General features: G+C 42.1%; 1 protein-coding gene across 4 annotated transcripts; it reads right to left on the reverse strand.

Annotated features, from left to right (window-relative positions):
• Positions 1-327: 327 nt before the first annotated feature.
• Positions 328-7,097, reverse strand: LOC147452273 (uncharacterized). Of its 4 annotated transcripts, XR_015188888.1 has the most exons (4): positions 6,472-7,097; positions 5,015-6,149; positions 4,880-4,932; positions 328-1,067 (listed from the first exon to the last, which is right to left on the reverse strand). XR_015188888.1 is itself a non-coding variant. In XM_086518027.1 (2 exons), the coding sequence occupies exons 1-2, from the start codon at positions 6,809-6,811 to the stop codon at positions 5,170-5,172; spliced, it is 1,320 nt and encodes a 439-aa protein (XP_086374153.1). In that variant the 5' UTR covers positions 6,812-7,097; the 3' UTR covers positions 4,733-5,169. The 4 variants fall into 4 exon arrangements, 1 of the variants encoding a protein (XP_086374153.1); XR_015188886.1 differs by having other exon boundaries at positions 4,880-6,149; XR_015188887.1 differs by lacking the exon at positions 328-1,067 and having other exon boundaries at positions 4,733-4,932.
• Positions 7,098-14,200: the final 7,103 nt, after the last annotated feature.

Genomic DNA, 14,200 nt, shown 5'->3' on the forward strand with positions numbered 1-14,200 from the left:
CACAGAGCACAACTAGCATCCTAGTACTACCACTTCTATATTCTAGGTTCTCTAAAATTTAAATGATAAAATCCATGAAACTCTATTTTTTCAACATTGCTTCGTGCCCCACTAATCGTTGGTTTGAAAGATCTAGTATTCCACTCAAGGAACACCAGGTGTGGTCAGATGGCACAACATTATAGTAACAAGCAAAAAATACTTCCTATTTGTTCATTGTTGTGAGATGCTCACCTAGTTGAAAATGACACATCATTTCTTAGGATCAAGTAATGGGAAGGTGAACATGATGGCAAGTGACATTATCAAGAAGCATCGCACTCGACAACAGTTGAAATTTCATGTGAAATTGCAATGCGTAGTAGATGTTGCTCCATTCTTGAGGTAAGCCATTTCTAAGGGGGACTATTGTCACTTAGGCATCTAAGGTACGTCCAATTACTTAACGGTTTTGGTAAGAACTCAACGAGGGTGATGTTGATAAAAGCAACCAATGGGAATGGAAGGCTATATAAGGTGCATGTGGTTTACATTGTGTCTTTGGCTAGTCATTAGAAAATGAAAAAGCTCTTAGATGCAAGAAATTCTCTTGTTTTTGTAGTGAGTGTATGCAAGGCCTATGGAGAAGATGTTTAAATATCATGCATGTTAGTATGTTACACATGTATGTTACACATGAGCCTTCAGATGATGTTGACAAAGAGAATGGCACTGAAGATTTTGCATATGATCAAGGACATCATGATTCTTTCAGTGATGTACTTTGCATTGGTGAAACTTTTTGTTGTTATAAGTTGTTGTCTTTTCCTCCTTTCGCACTCTCCTAAGTGCTTGCAGAAGACAAGGTCTTGATTCTTGAGTTTTGTCCACTACAAAAGGCTCTTGTTGTTGTTTAGCGTGCTTCTTAGAAGCATCTTTCCTAAATGCCACAAAATCCTTTTCAATATCTTCTTTCTTCTCAAGATCTATCACCTTGGTCCTCCTCCAAGTATCAAGGTTAAAAGGTACATGACTCTTCTCAGGTTTAACAGGTACAGTTTATTCCTTTTTTCCTACATGTTCAACCCCTGCAACAAAAAAAAAGGCATAAATTTAGTCCAAATCCAAGATAAGACAATGAGGCATAAAGAAAATTGATTAGAACCTCCTTTGATCACTCTCGCCTTAGAACTGAATCAAGCAGCAAGCTAACCTAGGTACTACAAAAAAATAGGTATTTACCAGGCTAAGATGCCATGGCCTCTATGCATAGATGGGCAGCTACGAAGGAAGGATGGATGGCTACCAAGAAATGTCCACTAGCACAAGGAAAATAAATAGTTCTAAGTAAATAATGGGTAGCTACCACGCTAGGATTGGTAGAAACTAGGCTACCAACATGTTCCAGGCTATTATCCCACCACAACACATTGGTAGCCATTAGACTACTATGGTTGCAACTAGCCTACTTTGCGGCCATAAGTTTACATTACTAGACATTAATGTACACTGCGAGCCACTTAATTTAGGGTTTACTACTAGCCATCAATTTGGGCCACCAAGCTAGATTGGTAAGGCTTACATCTGCATCAGCCAATGGACAAAGCAATGTTATTTAGCTAGTACTATGTCGTGGTAGCTACCACTATTGACTAGCATGGGGTGTCTAGTAGGTATCATAAATTGGTAGCTACCTAAGCCTACCCAAGATAGCTTCAATGGTAACCCCAATACAAGAGTAGGTATTAACTAACATATTGAAAAGGTATCACCTACTCATTTTATAATCCGACGGTCCTTATAAACCGTCACCTTTTCATTAAATGTGAGTGTCTTTTTCACGAGGCCGTGGTTACTTCTTCAATATGGCTTTCATCACCACTCAAATAAAAAAAAATCACAAAATTTTGAACTAGGAAATTGAAGATTTTGACACCATCAATGCATTTGGAATGCCCAAAAACCTAAAAGTTGAATGTCTACTTGCCCTGTTCTGACACCCAGAGAGGAAGAAAATACCAAAAAACTTATAAAAACGACACGTGAAGGACACTCCAACATTTTGTAAAATAGCCTCTGCACGCTGTTAGACAAAAACCCCTTTTCCCTTTTCAGATATTTTTTGGTATTCTCTCTTTGGGTGTCAGAACAAGATAAATAGACATTCAATTTTTAGGTTTTTCTGCATTTCGGACGCAATGGCGGTGTCAAAATCTTCAAATTTTAACACTAGTAGACAATTTTGTGAATTTTGTTCATTTCAATGATGACGAAGGCCATATTGAATGAGTGACGCCAACCTTGTCAAAAAGACTCACATTTAATGAGAAGGTGACCGTTTTCAAGGAACGCAAAAAAGTTAGGTTCACTTTTCAAAGTATCTAGTTGTTCTTTATAATGTACTCAATTAAATGAAAATACATTTTAAGAAAAATTCATAGAGAAAGTAAATTTTTAAGGCGGCTCTCCCAATGACGTTAAAAATCTTTTAATGTATGATGAACGTGGCCTTGGCATCTTTTTTTTCCTTGTCAGTATGCCTTTCATCTTTATTGGTCGCACACGTTTCTAAAGACCAATGTGCTGTTCCAAGATATATCCAACCACTTTCTCATTGTGTAAAGACCTCGATAATGCTTGGGAAGAATCTTCGTTGCTCAACATCTCTGATGCAAGAAAAAGCGTGACCTATGCTATACATCCTCACCTCATTGTGTATTATTCATGTTTTCTTTTAGTACCCATTGTTTGTTATATATGATTTATGGCTAAAGAAAAAATGGGTTATAGGTATAGGCAATGCATACCATATTATGATTGTGAATGCAAGCATAATATCAACATATTTTTCTAAGTAACGTCCTGTCATTAGAAGAGCTCTTTTCTCTCTCTCTCTCTCTCTCTCTCTCTCTCTCTCTCTCTCTCTCTCTCTCTATTGAAAGGCCCTCCGAAAGACCTCCGAAATTGGAAGGCCCTTCAAAAGACCTTCGAAATTTCCTAATTCCTAATGGATGTCCAACCCACAAAAACTGCACGTTTTGCATATGTTGGGACATCCCATATCATCATGTGCAAGCCATTCCTTTTCCTGAGCCAACTCAAGCTCCTGGAGCCTTATCAAGAGAATTATTTGAACCAACTTGGAACAATATTCTGTTTAATGTTTGGATTTTCAATAATATTTTGGAGCCATTTTGTTGGAATTGTTCATGATTTCCATCAACCTAAGACTAGACGTTATCTTGTGCAGCTTACAAAGCAATCTGTGCAACTACAAATTGCTCTTTGAGACCCTTTACCGAGAAATTTTCTCCTCCATCTCAATGCATATCTCCCTTTTGAGTTGCCACGACTTAAATCAAAGTACTATTGCATTACTAATAAATTTAAGTGATATTACTCATGACAATTAAAGGCCAAAGACATTACCTGAAGATGTAGCATTGATTTTCCCTAGGACTAATGAAATTAGGAATTATTAATTCGGGATTTTGGTAAAATATTGTGTAAATTAAGGTTGCATCCATAATGTTATTAACGATGCAAGTAAAACTCCGTTAAATAAAACTTGGCCTCGACAATGACTACGAACTTGATTGGATTTTCTCATAACTAGATACATATGCTCCCTCTACATGTGTACAAAGGCAAGAAACGAAAATGTAGCATCTAAGGTATCCCCAACAAATTTACTTGTTTTGCGAGTGATACATGCAATCAAGAAGGTGGGAACTCCCCAATCTTTCACTTTTAAGCCCATAAGGTAAGAGAACTTCACTCGAAGCAATCGGATCTCCCTCAAATTTCTTGCCAACATCCTTATGATCTATATAATCTTAAGCCTTGGAATTTACCTGAGTTAGCCAAGGAACAAAGGCAAATGGGCCAATTTCAGTAACAAGGTGGCCATTGGCTAACTAATTTCACTTTCGATGCCATGACCCTCGAAGTCTAAAACCAATCCCCCCCCCCCCCCCCCCCCCCCCCCCCCCCCCAAAAACAAAACCCAATGCATGGGTTCAAGAGATTATTACTCTCATCAAAAGTTATTCCTGATCCACCTCTATATATGCTTTATGTCCACCATGAGTCTCTATAACCACCTCGAGTCCCTATACCCCTAATTATCAAGTATGTGATATATACATACTTTGACTACAAACATACATGCAAGGTACCTATGATATTAATCCAAATTAGAGTATCATCTCCCACGGCAAAAGAATAAGAAACCCTTCCAAAACAAGTAAAACAAAAAAAATTGAGAAGATATTGAAACCCCATATTTCATAAATACGATAGGCACCCATCTGCGCCAGCATATCACATGCTTTCAAGACCTAACTATAAAACATTTATAGGTTTTTCATGAATAAGACACGCCTTTCTCTGATGGGTACCGTGCTATGTTTCGCATGTCTAAACACTAAAGTTAACTAAGCTATCAGTTTGGCTCATGTGGTATATAGTGGTTGCGCCATGTAAAGTTATCGATAACTTTTGGTATAAGTGTGCCTCATGCATGGTCACATATACACCAATATGCAACCATGCAAGGCCTTTTGTAACTATGCCAATTTAACATCTTACTAGTAACTGTGCCACGTGACTACATCCTTACTTGCATACATTGCAAAGTCCCCCCTTTTTCCCACGTCAACCAAGAATCACAGCTGAATTAATTTTTGGAAAGAGAAAGGACTATTTGCTTCACTATTTAAGTTACGTCAATCCACCGCAAAAAAGAAAACCCTTACAAAACAGAGTACACCTTTTTAATTAGCTTCTGGAATTTTAAAAATAGATTTGACGTTAAAAGAAATAAATAGAAGAATACAAATATTTCGTAAAAGGGGATTGTATTGCAACAGTAGGTTGTTAAAAAGAGATGTGCACATACTGGAAATATCAGCTAGCGTAGCAACGGCTATCCACAAGGCTCTTGTGTTGTACCTACATGACACACCACAACACAATATTGCTCAGAAAAGACACTCTTGTAAATTGTATAAAGGAGAAAAACATTATCCAACACCTTTGTGACCTTCTCCAAGGCACAGCACCAGGAATGTGTGCACCACCACCACCTTGGCAAGGACACCTACTTTTGAGAATCTCCTGTAGCACACATTTTTGTGCCCCCTCTACTGCTCCCTTCCTCCAAAATATGCTTGACCACCCTCATATTTATTAACCCCTGGGTGGAGGCTGAAACCTTGGTGGACGAGGGAGGAAAGACGGCGGCGGCGGCGGCGGAGCTCCTGTTACAGACGCTGCTGGCGTCGGCCGTGGCTTGTAAATGCGGATCGGAGTGGATGCCAACGTCGCGTCCGAGAAGCCTAACCCTGCTTGCGAAGGTTCGCCAGCTATGGGAAGTAGTGGGCTGGACGGCGGTGGCATGTTTGAATGACGTATGCGTGGTGTATTTTGTGAGAAGAGTGGTGGTGGGGGTGGGACTGGTGGCGGTGATTGCATTGCTGACCCAGCTGCTGCCGCTGCCGGCGGTTGGAGCGTTAAGGCACAACTGGTGACATCAGTTGTCCCACCCCCTTGCCCATGCGACGGAGTGGCAGGTGACTTGCTTGATAATGAAGAGGACGATGATGAGGATGAGAGCAGCCGCCGAAATTCAGATGAGGAGGAACTGCCTGACCGATTGCTGCCACTGCTGCTACTCCCACTGCTGTGAATTGCCATGGAGGCAGTTATTACCCGAAAGATCATAAGCAACCCCAGCTTATTTAATGTCCATCCAGCACTAATCAAGTTACTCAGAGCAAATGTATTAACATCAGACTGCCTGTTCTTTTGGATCTCACATGCAACACCCGCTGCCGCAGAACCTGCACTCTCTAGTAATGTTCGTCCACCTGTCTCCACTGCCTCAACCACTTTAGCAACTGCATCCACGCTGGCCAACACAAGGTTTGACGAGATCCGTAGTCCTCGGGCTGCTGTGTCCATAGATTCAACATGATTATCAATGCTAATGGCTCCTCTTGCTAAGCTCTTTGAGAAAACCTTCGAAACAGCAGACATGCGTCGCGCTCGTAGCATTCTCCCTTTCATATGAGGGTTAGTGATAACTGCACTGGCGGTCCGTTTTCTGGATTCGCTGCAAGAGCGCTCTGTTGTCGCCATGGAACCCGCGTCTGCCTGTGCCTCCTTTTCTGCAAAGGGAACGTTATGTTGAGCAAAGTAGTACAAGTAAGAACTCTCACTCTGACACAAAACAGAGGGCAACTTCCTTGGAGAAAAATAGCAAGAGTTATTATTTGAAAATAAGGCCCCTGCAAGGCAGGCTAGCTCTCTATGCCCATTGCATACAGTGTGAATGAGCCCTGTCCTTCGTGCTTCCACAAAAATGTGCAGACCAACCTTAATTACCTGTAAAATCAATATCACCGTCGGACCCAAGCAAGCAAAAAAATGGGACTTATTATTTCATGTATACTATTTTCATGACTGCCTTCTGTTTCAGAGAAGCCATACCCACAGGCTTCGGCCTCCCACAGTCCGAATATGCCTCCAGAATATGCTCCAGCTTCTGTAGATCTGCACTAGGGGACGACAATACAAGGTTGTATGTGAGTGGGCCCGGCAGCATGAAGGTGAAGCTTCCTTCCTCCTTCTTTACCACGGTGGAGTCGCACCCCACGGGCCACTGCACCTCTCCCACCACCGCTACAACCGCCGCCAGCTGCGAGGCCGGGTTCTTCACAAGCATTAAAGTGAATTGTCCGCTCTGCATGAGAGCGCTCTCCACACCATCAACCAGGTAAAGCTCTGCGCCGCATGCGGTGAAGAGCTCCCCTGCATGAGTTGCCGCCATATGAGGGCACAGGCAGGCCGGCGGTCTGTGTAGCTCACAAGAAGCCCCAGAGCTGTAGCATGCAGCAATATTGAAGTCCTGGTCCTGTGGTTTTCATAGCTGTAGCAGCACCCATAGCTTGGCGGCCCGTGACTGTCATGGTGGCTTCACATGCAGAAAATCAGACTCCATCACCGCTGCAGGTACTGAGGTCTCCCCATTAAGAAACAGATCTACAGTAAAGAAAACGAACAGTGACCTCGATTGCAAGCTAATCCTTGCTCTCTACACACAGTCGCTATGTGAAAGGACCCCCCTGCCTCCCCTGCCTACGTGGCCCCCCCATGAAAGGCCCCCTGCCACGTGCGCAAATAACAACCTGGCACACTGAATTGGAATCGCTAGCCCTCGGGGCGCCCGCCACGTGGCGCCTTCCTTCTTTTTCAAGCCACAACCCTTACGGATCTTTTGGCTTTCTTTCAATGCAAGACACGTGTCCTGCCGATGCTGCACAGCCACCCACTTTTCAAAACATGCAGCCACCACCTGTCGGTGAGGACGAACTGGCCGATCGACACGTGCCCTGTCCTGGACCGATTTTCTGCCCGACAGCTAGCATTCTCCTTGACACGCGTCCGTCGCCAACTTGCAGTTGCAGAGCTAGCACGTCACTTTACGAGTTTCCAACCACAAAGGCATGACGCCCTGACTTGTCTTCCTTTATCCAAGCGCAGCAGAAGAAACCTATTTTGGATGCTCAATCGTAGCTGCTTTCGTGGCAGGTATCTACTGGTAGGTGCCCTTCCTTAGAGCCCTTCGATATTCTATTATTGTCAATACATACCTATAGTTCGAGCTTGGACTTTCGAAGTTTCTTGTTTCTGTTCCTTCGAGGTGGCTAAGGGAAGATAATTTTATGGCACCGTCTTCGGAATCAGAATCTTAGCGATAGGATTTGACGTCCATCTGTCTTTCTTAAGGCATTTTGTTGGTCGTATAAAGGCCAAAGTTTTTTTGAGTCTGTCATTGGAAAGGCTTGTTCAAAAATTATCCTTCTATAGAGAAGGGTGAAAAAATAGAATACATGTCAATGGAAGGGCTAATTAAAAAACATTCTATATATATTAATGCTCATTTACAATATCTATATGTATATTGGTTATACTCATTGACAGAATTTAATATCTTGCCTTGTAAATTATGCGAAATTTTCTCATTGGAAGGGCAAACTGAAAATAGACCCTTCTATAGGAAAGGGTGCATTTTTCTACAACCCATCTTTTGAAAGAATAGGTTGCCCTTCAAATCCTAACACTTCTTCGGATCCTTTTCACCCCTTCGTGAGAAGGTGAAAGAATTTTTGAGAAGAAAAATTTTGCATGATTTAAAAAAAAGTCAATTTATAATAACTTTTTGGAGAGATATTTACAACTTGATATTACAACTCACACACAGGACTCCATGAGGTGGAGCATTCAAGCTGAATAAGTAAGCCGATAAGGGTGCATTCACACGCAAGGTTGGAGGGGTAGAGATGCTGCCACTCTTTTTGGATGCCTTTGCTAGATAAAAAGCCTACTGCACATGTGCCTATGTCATGTAGCTGCAAAATGAAGCTTGCAATGGCTAACTCTACCGTTTTCAATAGAGTTGAACTAGCGAAGGCAGCGTTGGAAGAATAGTGACAAAGCTGTTGACGTACAATTAACCCCGCCCTATGTTGTGTACGGATCCGCCCTAAGCCAACCCATCATATAGATTTGGGAACAGCTCTTAAGGATTACATGTCACATAAGTTATCAAGGGGACAAAGAAAGACAATAGACACAAGATGCTCTTTCTTTATTTAATCTATAATCTTGAAATTTGGTGAGCCTTAAACTTTGCTTGCAAATATTTGAGACGGTTATTTTTTATTTTAACATATTTTCGATAAAGCAAACCTATCTTTTCTCTAGCCATGCTTGCAAAAACACTAGGTTTATACTCTAAGTCTACCTAAATCCCACTACCATAATTCATTAATGTAAACTATTGTTTTAGAGCTAGAAATAGTTAGAGAGAGAGAGAGAGAGAGAGAGAGAGAGAGAGAGAGATTGCATGTCCTCACTTAGTACTCGAGAGTGTGTGTGAATGAGGGTGAAGAGGAGCAAAATTCCCAACGACCCTTTGCTTTTAATTCATGCAAAACTTGCTAATAAACTTTAGAAGAAATACTTACCACTTTCTAATGACAAGTGAACACCAACAATTGGAACTTTGCATATTCAAACAGTTATCTCCACTTTCCTTTCTTGAAAGAACTAATCCCCCTTCTCTTTCAACTTGTGTTTAATAATGGTGCACTGGCGCACACACACACCAACTTTTGCCCAAATTCACAAAAGCAAGTTTGGACATGCGACCTAACCAAACTTATAAGAAGTTATAGGGTCAACTTATAAAAAATGGTTTTCATTTATTAAAAACCATAAACTTACCTTTTAATTAAATTAGCTTAGGTGCAAGACTTTTACACAAACTTCACCCGAGCTATAGCTTATCCACTAATTTGGGACTTGCCAAATTAGGATGAACCTGGGCAAAAATGAAACTCACCCTTAGGCTTTAAAATTTCACCTCATGTGTGAAACCTCAGCATAGTGCTTTGAAGGTATCATCAAACGACTCCCAAAACCTGCTACATTTAGACTATTTGTGACGAATTACAAATTTATCGTAAGGCTTCCCATACTTTATACTTAGAGTGTTAAGAGTTATTTTAATTACTTAAACTTAGCATAACTACTTGTTATTTTTAAACTCCTATGATTATTCTAGGTCATCTCTTTTGTCCCCGGGGGATTCACTATGGATTTTCGTATGGTATCACGTGAGTGTACAAGAGGGGGGGTTTTTAGAGGTCATACATAAGCGTATACAATAGAGGTAGCCCCCCATATTTCATGCTTGTATCGTATACATAAGAGGGGGGGGGGGGGGGTATATGCGGTGCCCCCAATTTTAGGGATGCTTATGTCGTATGTAGGGGGGGGGGGGGGGGGGGGGGGGGGAGAAGGGGCTTTAGATATGGGGATATGATAGTTTTTGACGCCCTTCTGCCCTTCAAATGGTTGTCAACCTTGCGTAGGAAGGGTTGACTCATGAAGAACCCTGCACTTGAAGGGATCAAATTGACATTGCCTTCAATTGCGAAGGAAGAAAATTTGTCTAATCCGTCATTAGAAGGGCCGGCCATCCAATTGCCCTTCAAAATGCGAATTCAAAGTTTAAAAGATCTTTAGTTACGGTTTGTAGTTTTATGATAATTTTTAGAGAAAAGTACCAAAATACCCCTCTAGTTTGTGGAAATTTCCAAAATACCCATCAGATTTCAAACGTTTCCAAAATACCCCTAGTATTTTGTCATAAGTTCCCAAAATGCCTTTCAAATTTTCCAAAATTCCCAAAATACCCCTAGTTGTGAGAGAGTAAATTTCTCCAAAGTTAAAAATTTCTTGAAGCTTTATTGTCTATCATACAAGATGCTAAAACTAGAATTTGAGTTGGTTATGTAGGCTTTGGAGATGAATTACTTCATTATTTTTAGACATAATTGCCTTTTTTGCGAGGTAATTTGTGACAAATTTCATGCTACACGCTCAATTGTCAAAAAGGACTAAAGATAAGAAAATTTGAACAATCCAACCAAAATAGATACAAGGGTATTTTGGGAATTTTTGAAATTTGAGGGGTATTTTGGGAATTTCCACAAATTACTTTTGAAGTTTGAGGTTTGTCCAGACCCCATCACCGTGTGAAAAGACACATCCCTAAAACTCGACTCCTTGAGGCTTTTGTTTCTGAAGTCTGAATCCAGAGGAGTGAGGAGTCGCACCTGCCGTCGGCCTACTTGCTGTCGCTGCCTTGACCTCAGAACTATCCATCATCGAGTGTATCAGCGGCGTTGCCTACCTGCTGTGGTCTGAGTCTCCGACCTATGCGAGCTCAGAGCTGTGTGGCAACGGTGTCATTGTCCACTGTGTCCGACTTGCGTGAGTTCACAAGAAGTCGAGTGGCACTCTTCTGAGATGTGGGCAGGGAAGTCGGGATGCTTGCCCAAGTTCCTCACGATTTCTACAGGTATCTGTATATTACAGCTCTTAAAATTGTGTTGTTGCTTCATGATCACGAGTTCACGCCTCCTCAAGTGCCTTGCTATTTCTGGTGCTTGGACTCTGGAGTGGTCTATGCGTGCTGCTTCATTCTTGAGTCTTGACAGAGACCAGTTTACGCAAGTCTTGGGGTTTGCTATCTTCACACTCGGTGCTTTTGCCACCGATGGGTCACGCCTCTCCATCTCCGCAGAGTGGCTTAGGGGACAGCGTGCAGGCTAGGAGCCTTCTATGTGGGTGCGGATGCTTGTTTAGTCTGTGGTAATCGCAAAGAAGAAATGTAGCTTGCACCACGTGGATCGTCTTGGGGTCAGCTTGCTTCTAGTGCTGAGGTGGATGTAGGACCTAACAAACATGTCGGGCACAACTTTATGCTAGTTTTATGCTGACTGAAGAATACATGTGCTCTGTAGGTCCTAGCCATTACTTGCTCTGCATGCACATTGCATCACCCGTGCTCTTTATTTAATTTAGGCTTTCCATAGTGCCTCAAAAATGTACTAGCCAGCGGTGTTAACCGCATATGCTTTCAGAGTTTTATACAATTCAATTATATCTGCCTGTTTGCAGTTTAAGGTCACGAAAGATGACTTTGGTGATTGCTCCATGTTTTTTGACAACTGGCCAACTTGCTTACTTTATTTGCAGGGACTGGCTTTGATCCTCTTGTCCTTGCAGAGGCTCCTGAGATTTTTGACGATACAAGGAGTCTGAGCTCATTCACTTCTGCAGATGGGCAATGCTTGCTGTGGTTAGTAAAAATACATTTTCCTTGATTGTAGGATCAAAAGTTAGCCGATTGAAATATGTCCTTGTCCTTACATTGACGTATATTATTAGTTGTATGATGTCCTTGCATATGTATGAGGAACATGAATCAAAATGAAGGTTAGTGAATACAAGTCATTAACTGTTGATATATGATGGAAAGACTATAACTTTGAACTATGTACTCATGTATGAAAAATACTAATCAAAATCCAAATCTTTGAATAAATGGTGAAAAGATTGTTAGTGAATTCTAATTATTTAGCTATGGTTATTATTGTAATGGAATTGGCCTATTTAGTTTGAGAGTAGCGGAAATTAATGAGAGTACTTTTGAGAAATGACTTTGTGAGCATAGCGGGTGAACATAATTGAATATAGCAACATAATCATAGCAATTAGTTAACTTGGTATGACAATACTTTTGCAAGAGAGAGAATTTAGAGAACATGACAACAATTGAGGACCGGATTTATGTGGAGCCGGTCCCCCCTCCAATAGGCATTTGTATTATGATTTCTCCCATTAAGAGAGACTTGTTACAATACAATCTTTGTGTTCCTTGTGACCTAGGTGATGCAATGAAGATGGAAAGCTTCATGCATCACAAACATAGCATAAACTTGAAGAAAGCTTTAACTATCCCAAGCCTCAGTCCCAAGACCTCAAACACCTTCAAAGGTAGAGAGAGCTAGCAGGGAATGAGGGTAGGGAAGAGGAAGAAGAAACATTTCATAGGAGAAAGAATTAGTTCCTCACTTATCATAACTCTTGTTGCTAGCATACATAATAGCATAGTAATGAAGAAGAAGGAGATGACAAGCTTAAGCATTGAAGCATGGCTCTTGGTTGGATTTGCACTCCATATCCAAGAGTGTTGGTGTAGGCTCTCAACCTCTACTTGCTTGGAGAATAAGAGGGAGCTCTTGCACTTTGCATAGCACACAATGAGAGTGTTTGTGAGTGTGTGTGGGTGATTATGCCCCCTAGCTTGCTTGGGTCGACCCTCCCTTGTAGCTCATGCTTGAAGCTCATTGGACCCCTCCAGGCCTACCCACTCATAAGCAGGAAGCATTAAAAGCAGCAAGGGTAGCCTTGAGACAAGTGTCCCCCTTTCCCCTTTGAGAGAGAGGCTAGATAAATGCTAACTCAATTAATTAAATCTCCTAATTTATTATTGGACCCCTTGGGTGGCCAACCAATAGGCTTCAGGCACACCATGAGGGCAACATGAGGAGGAACTTGACAAGTGTCCGTTTTGCTTTCTTTGTACCATGCATGCCTTGTGTGAATGTGTGGGTGTTCTCTCTCATCCCCCCTCATGTAGGGCTCTCCCCCTCCTTGTAGGGATTGAATCTTTGACTTTTTGACACCTCAAGCCCCTCATGCATAGGCCCAGTTCCCACCACAAGATTGGCTCTTAATCATATCCAACCCAAATGATTTTCTCATATTAAATTGATCACTTAATGTGGGAGAATACACGGGAACAAGGGTTAAGATATAGACATGTGCTTATAGATCTATCTCAACACGGGGCCAATGGTTAGGGGGCCCAAATGAGAGATGGTCTATCAAAGAGCAAGGCTAACCAATGGAGCATAAGACCTTAGGGTTAGCTTCATTGAAGACCTCCAATAATGTGTGTAAAACTCCTTTGACCTTAGGCAAGCTAGGGCTGAGCTTGAGGTGGGAACCCGGCCTAAACTCGAGGTGTTTGTCCTGCTTGAGGTGCTTGTCGTGCTTGACATGCTTGAGGTGCTTGATTAAGATGCTTGAGGTGCTTGACTGGCTCCATGCTTGAGGTGCTTGACTTACTACATGATTAAGGTGCTTGAGGTGCCTTGAGATGCTTGCCTGAGATGCTTGTGGGAACACCCCCTAGTTCAAGTGCTTTGTCATGCTTGATGACTAAGGGGCTTGCTCATCCAAAGTCAAAAAGATCCCTACAAGGAAGGGGGCGAGCCTACAAGGGGGGGGATGAGAGAGAACACACACACACACACACACACACACAAGGGAAGCCCCAGCTTGAAGAGGCAGCAAGGACACTTGTCAAGTTCCTCCCCATGTTGCCCTCATGGTGTGCCTGAAGCCTATTGGTTGGCCACCCAAGGGGTCCAATGATAATTTAGGATATTTAATTAATTGATTTTTTCATTTATCAAGTCCTCTCTCTCAAAGGGGAAAGGGGGACACTTGTCCCAAGGCTACCCTTGTTGCTTGTAATGGCTCCTGCTTGTGATTGGCTAGGCTTGGAGGGGTCCAATGAGCTTCAAGCATGAGCTACAAGGGGGGGGTCGACCCAAGCAAGCTAGGGGGTTGCTTTAGGGGGTATACTCACCCACACACACTCACAAACACTCTCATTGTGTGCTATGCAAAGTGCAAGAGCTCCATCTCCTTCTCCAAGCTCCTTGAGAAGTTGAGAGCCTCAACTCTCTTGGCTATGGAATGCAAATCCAACCAAGAGCTATGCTTCAATGCT

Source organism: Adiantum capillus-veneris, chromosome 8 (genome assembly GCF_014529385.1).
Source record: "Adiantum capillus-veneris isolate H3 chromosome 8, ASM1452938v2, whole genome shotgun sequence".
NCBI classification, from domain to species: Eukaryota; Viridiplantae; Streptophyta; class Polypodiopsida; order Polypodiales; family Pteridaceae; genus Adiantum; species Adiantum capillus-veneris.

Bases quoted from the DNA above. Each gene is read 5' to 3' on its own strand.
- LOC147452273 (XM_086518027.1), bottom strand. From the start codon at position 6,811: ATGGCGGCAACTCATGCAGGGGAGCTCTTCACCGCATGCGGCGCAGAG. The intron at 6,150-6,471 runs GTATGGCTTCTC...TTCCCTTTGCAG, and splicing joins TGGGAGGCCGAAGCCTGTGG to AAAAGGAGGCACAGGCAGAC.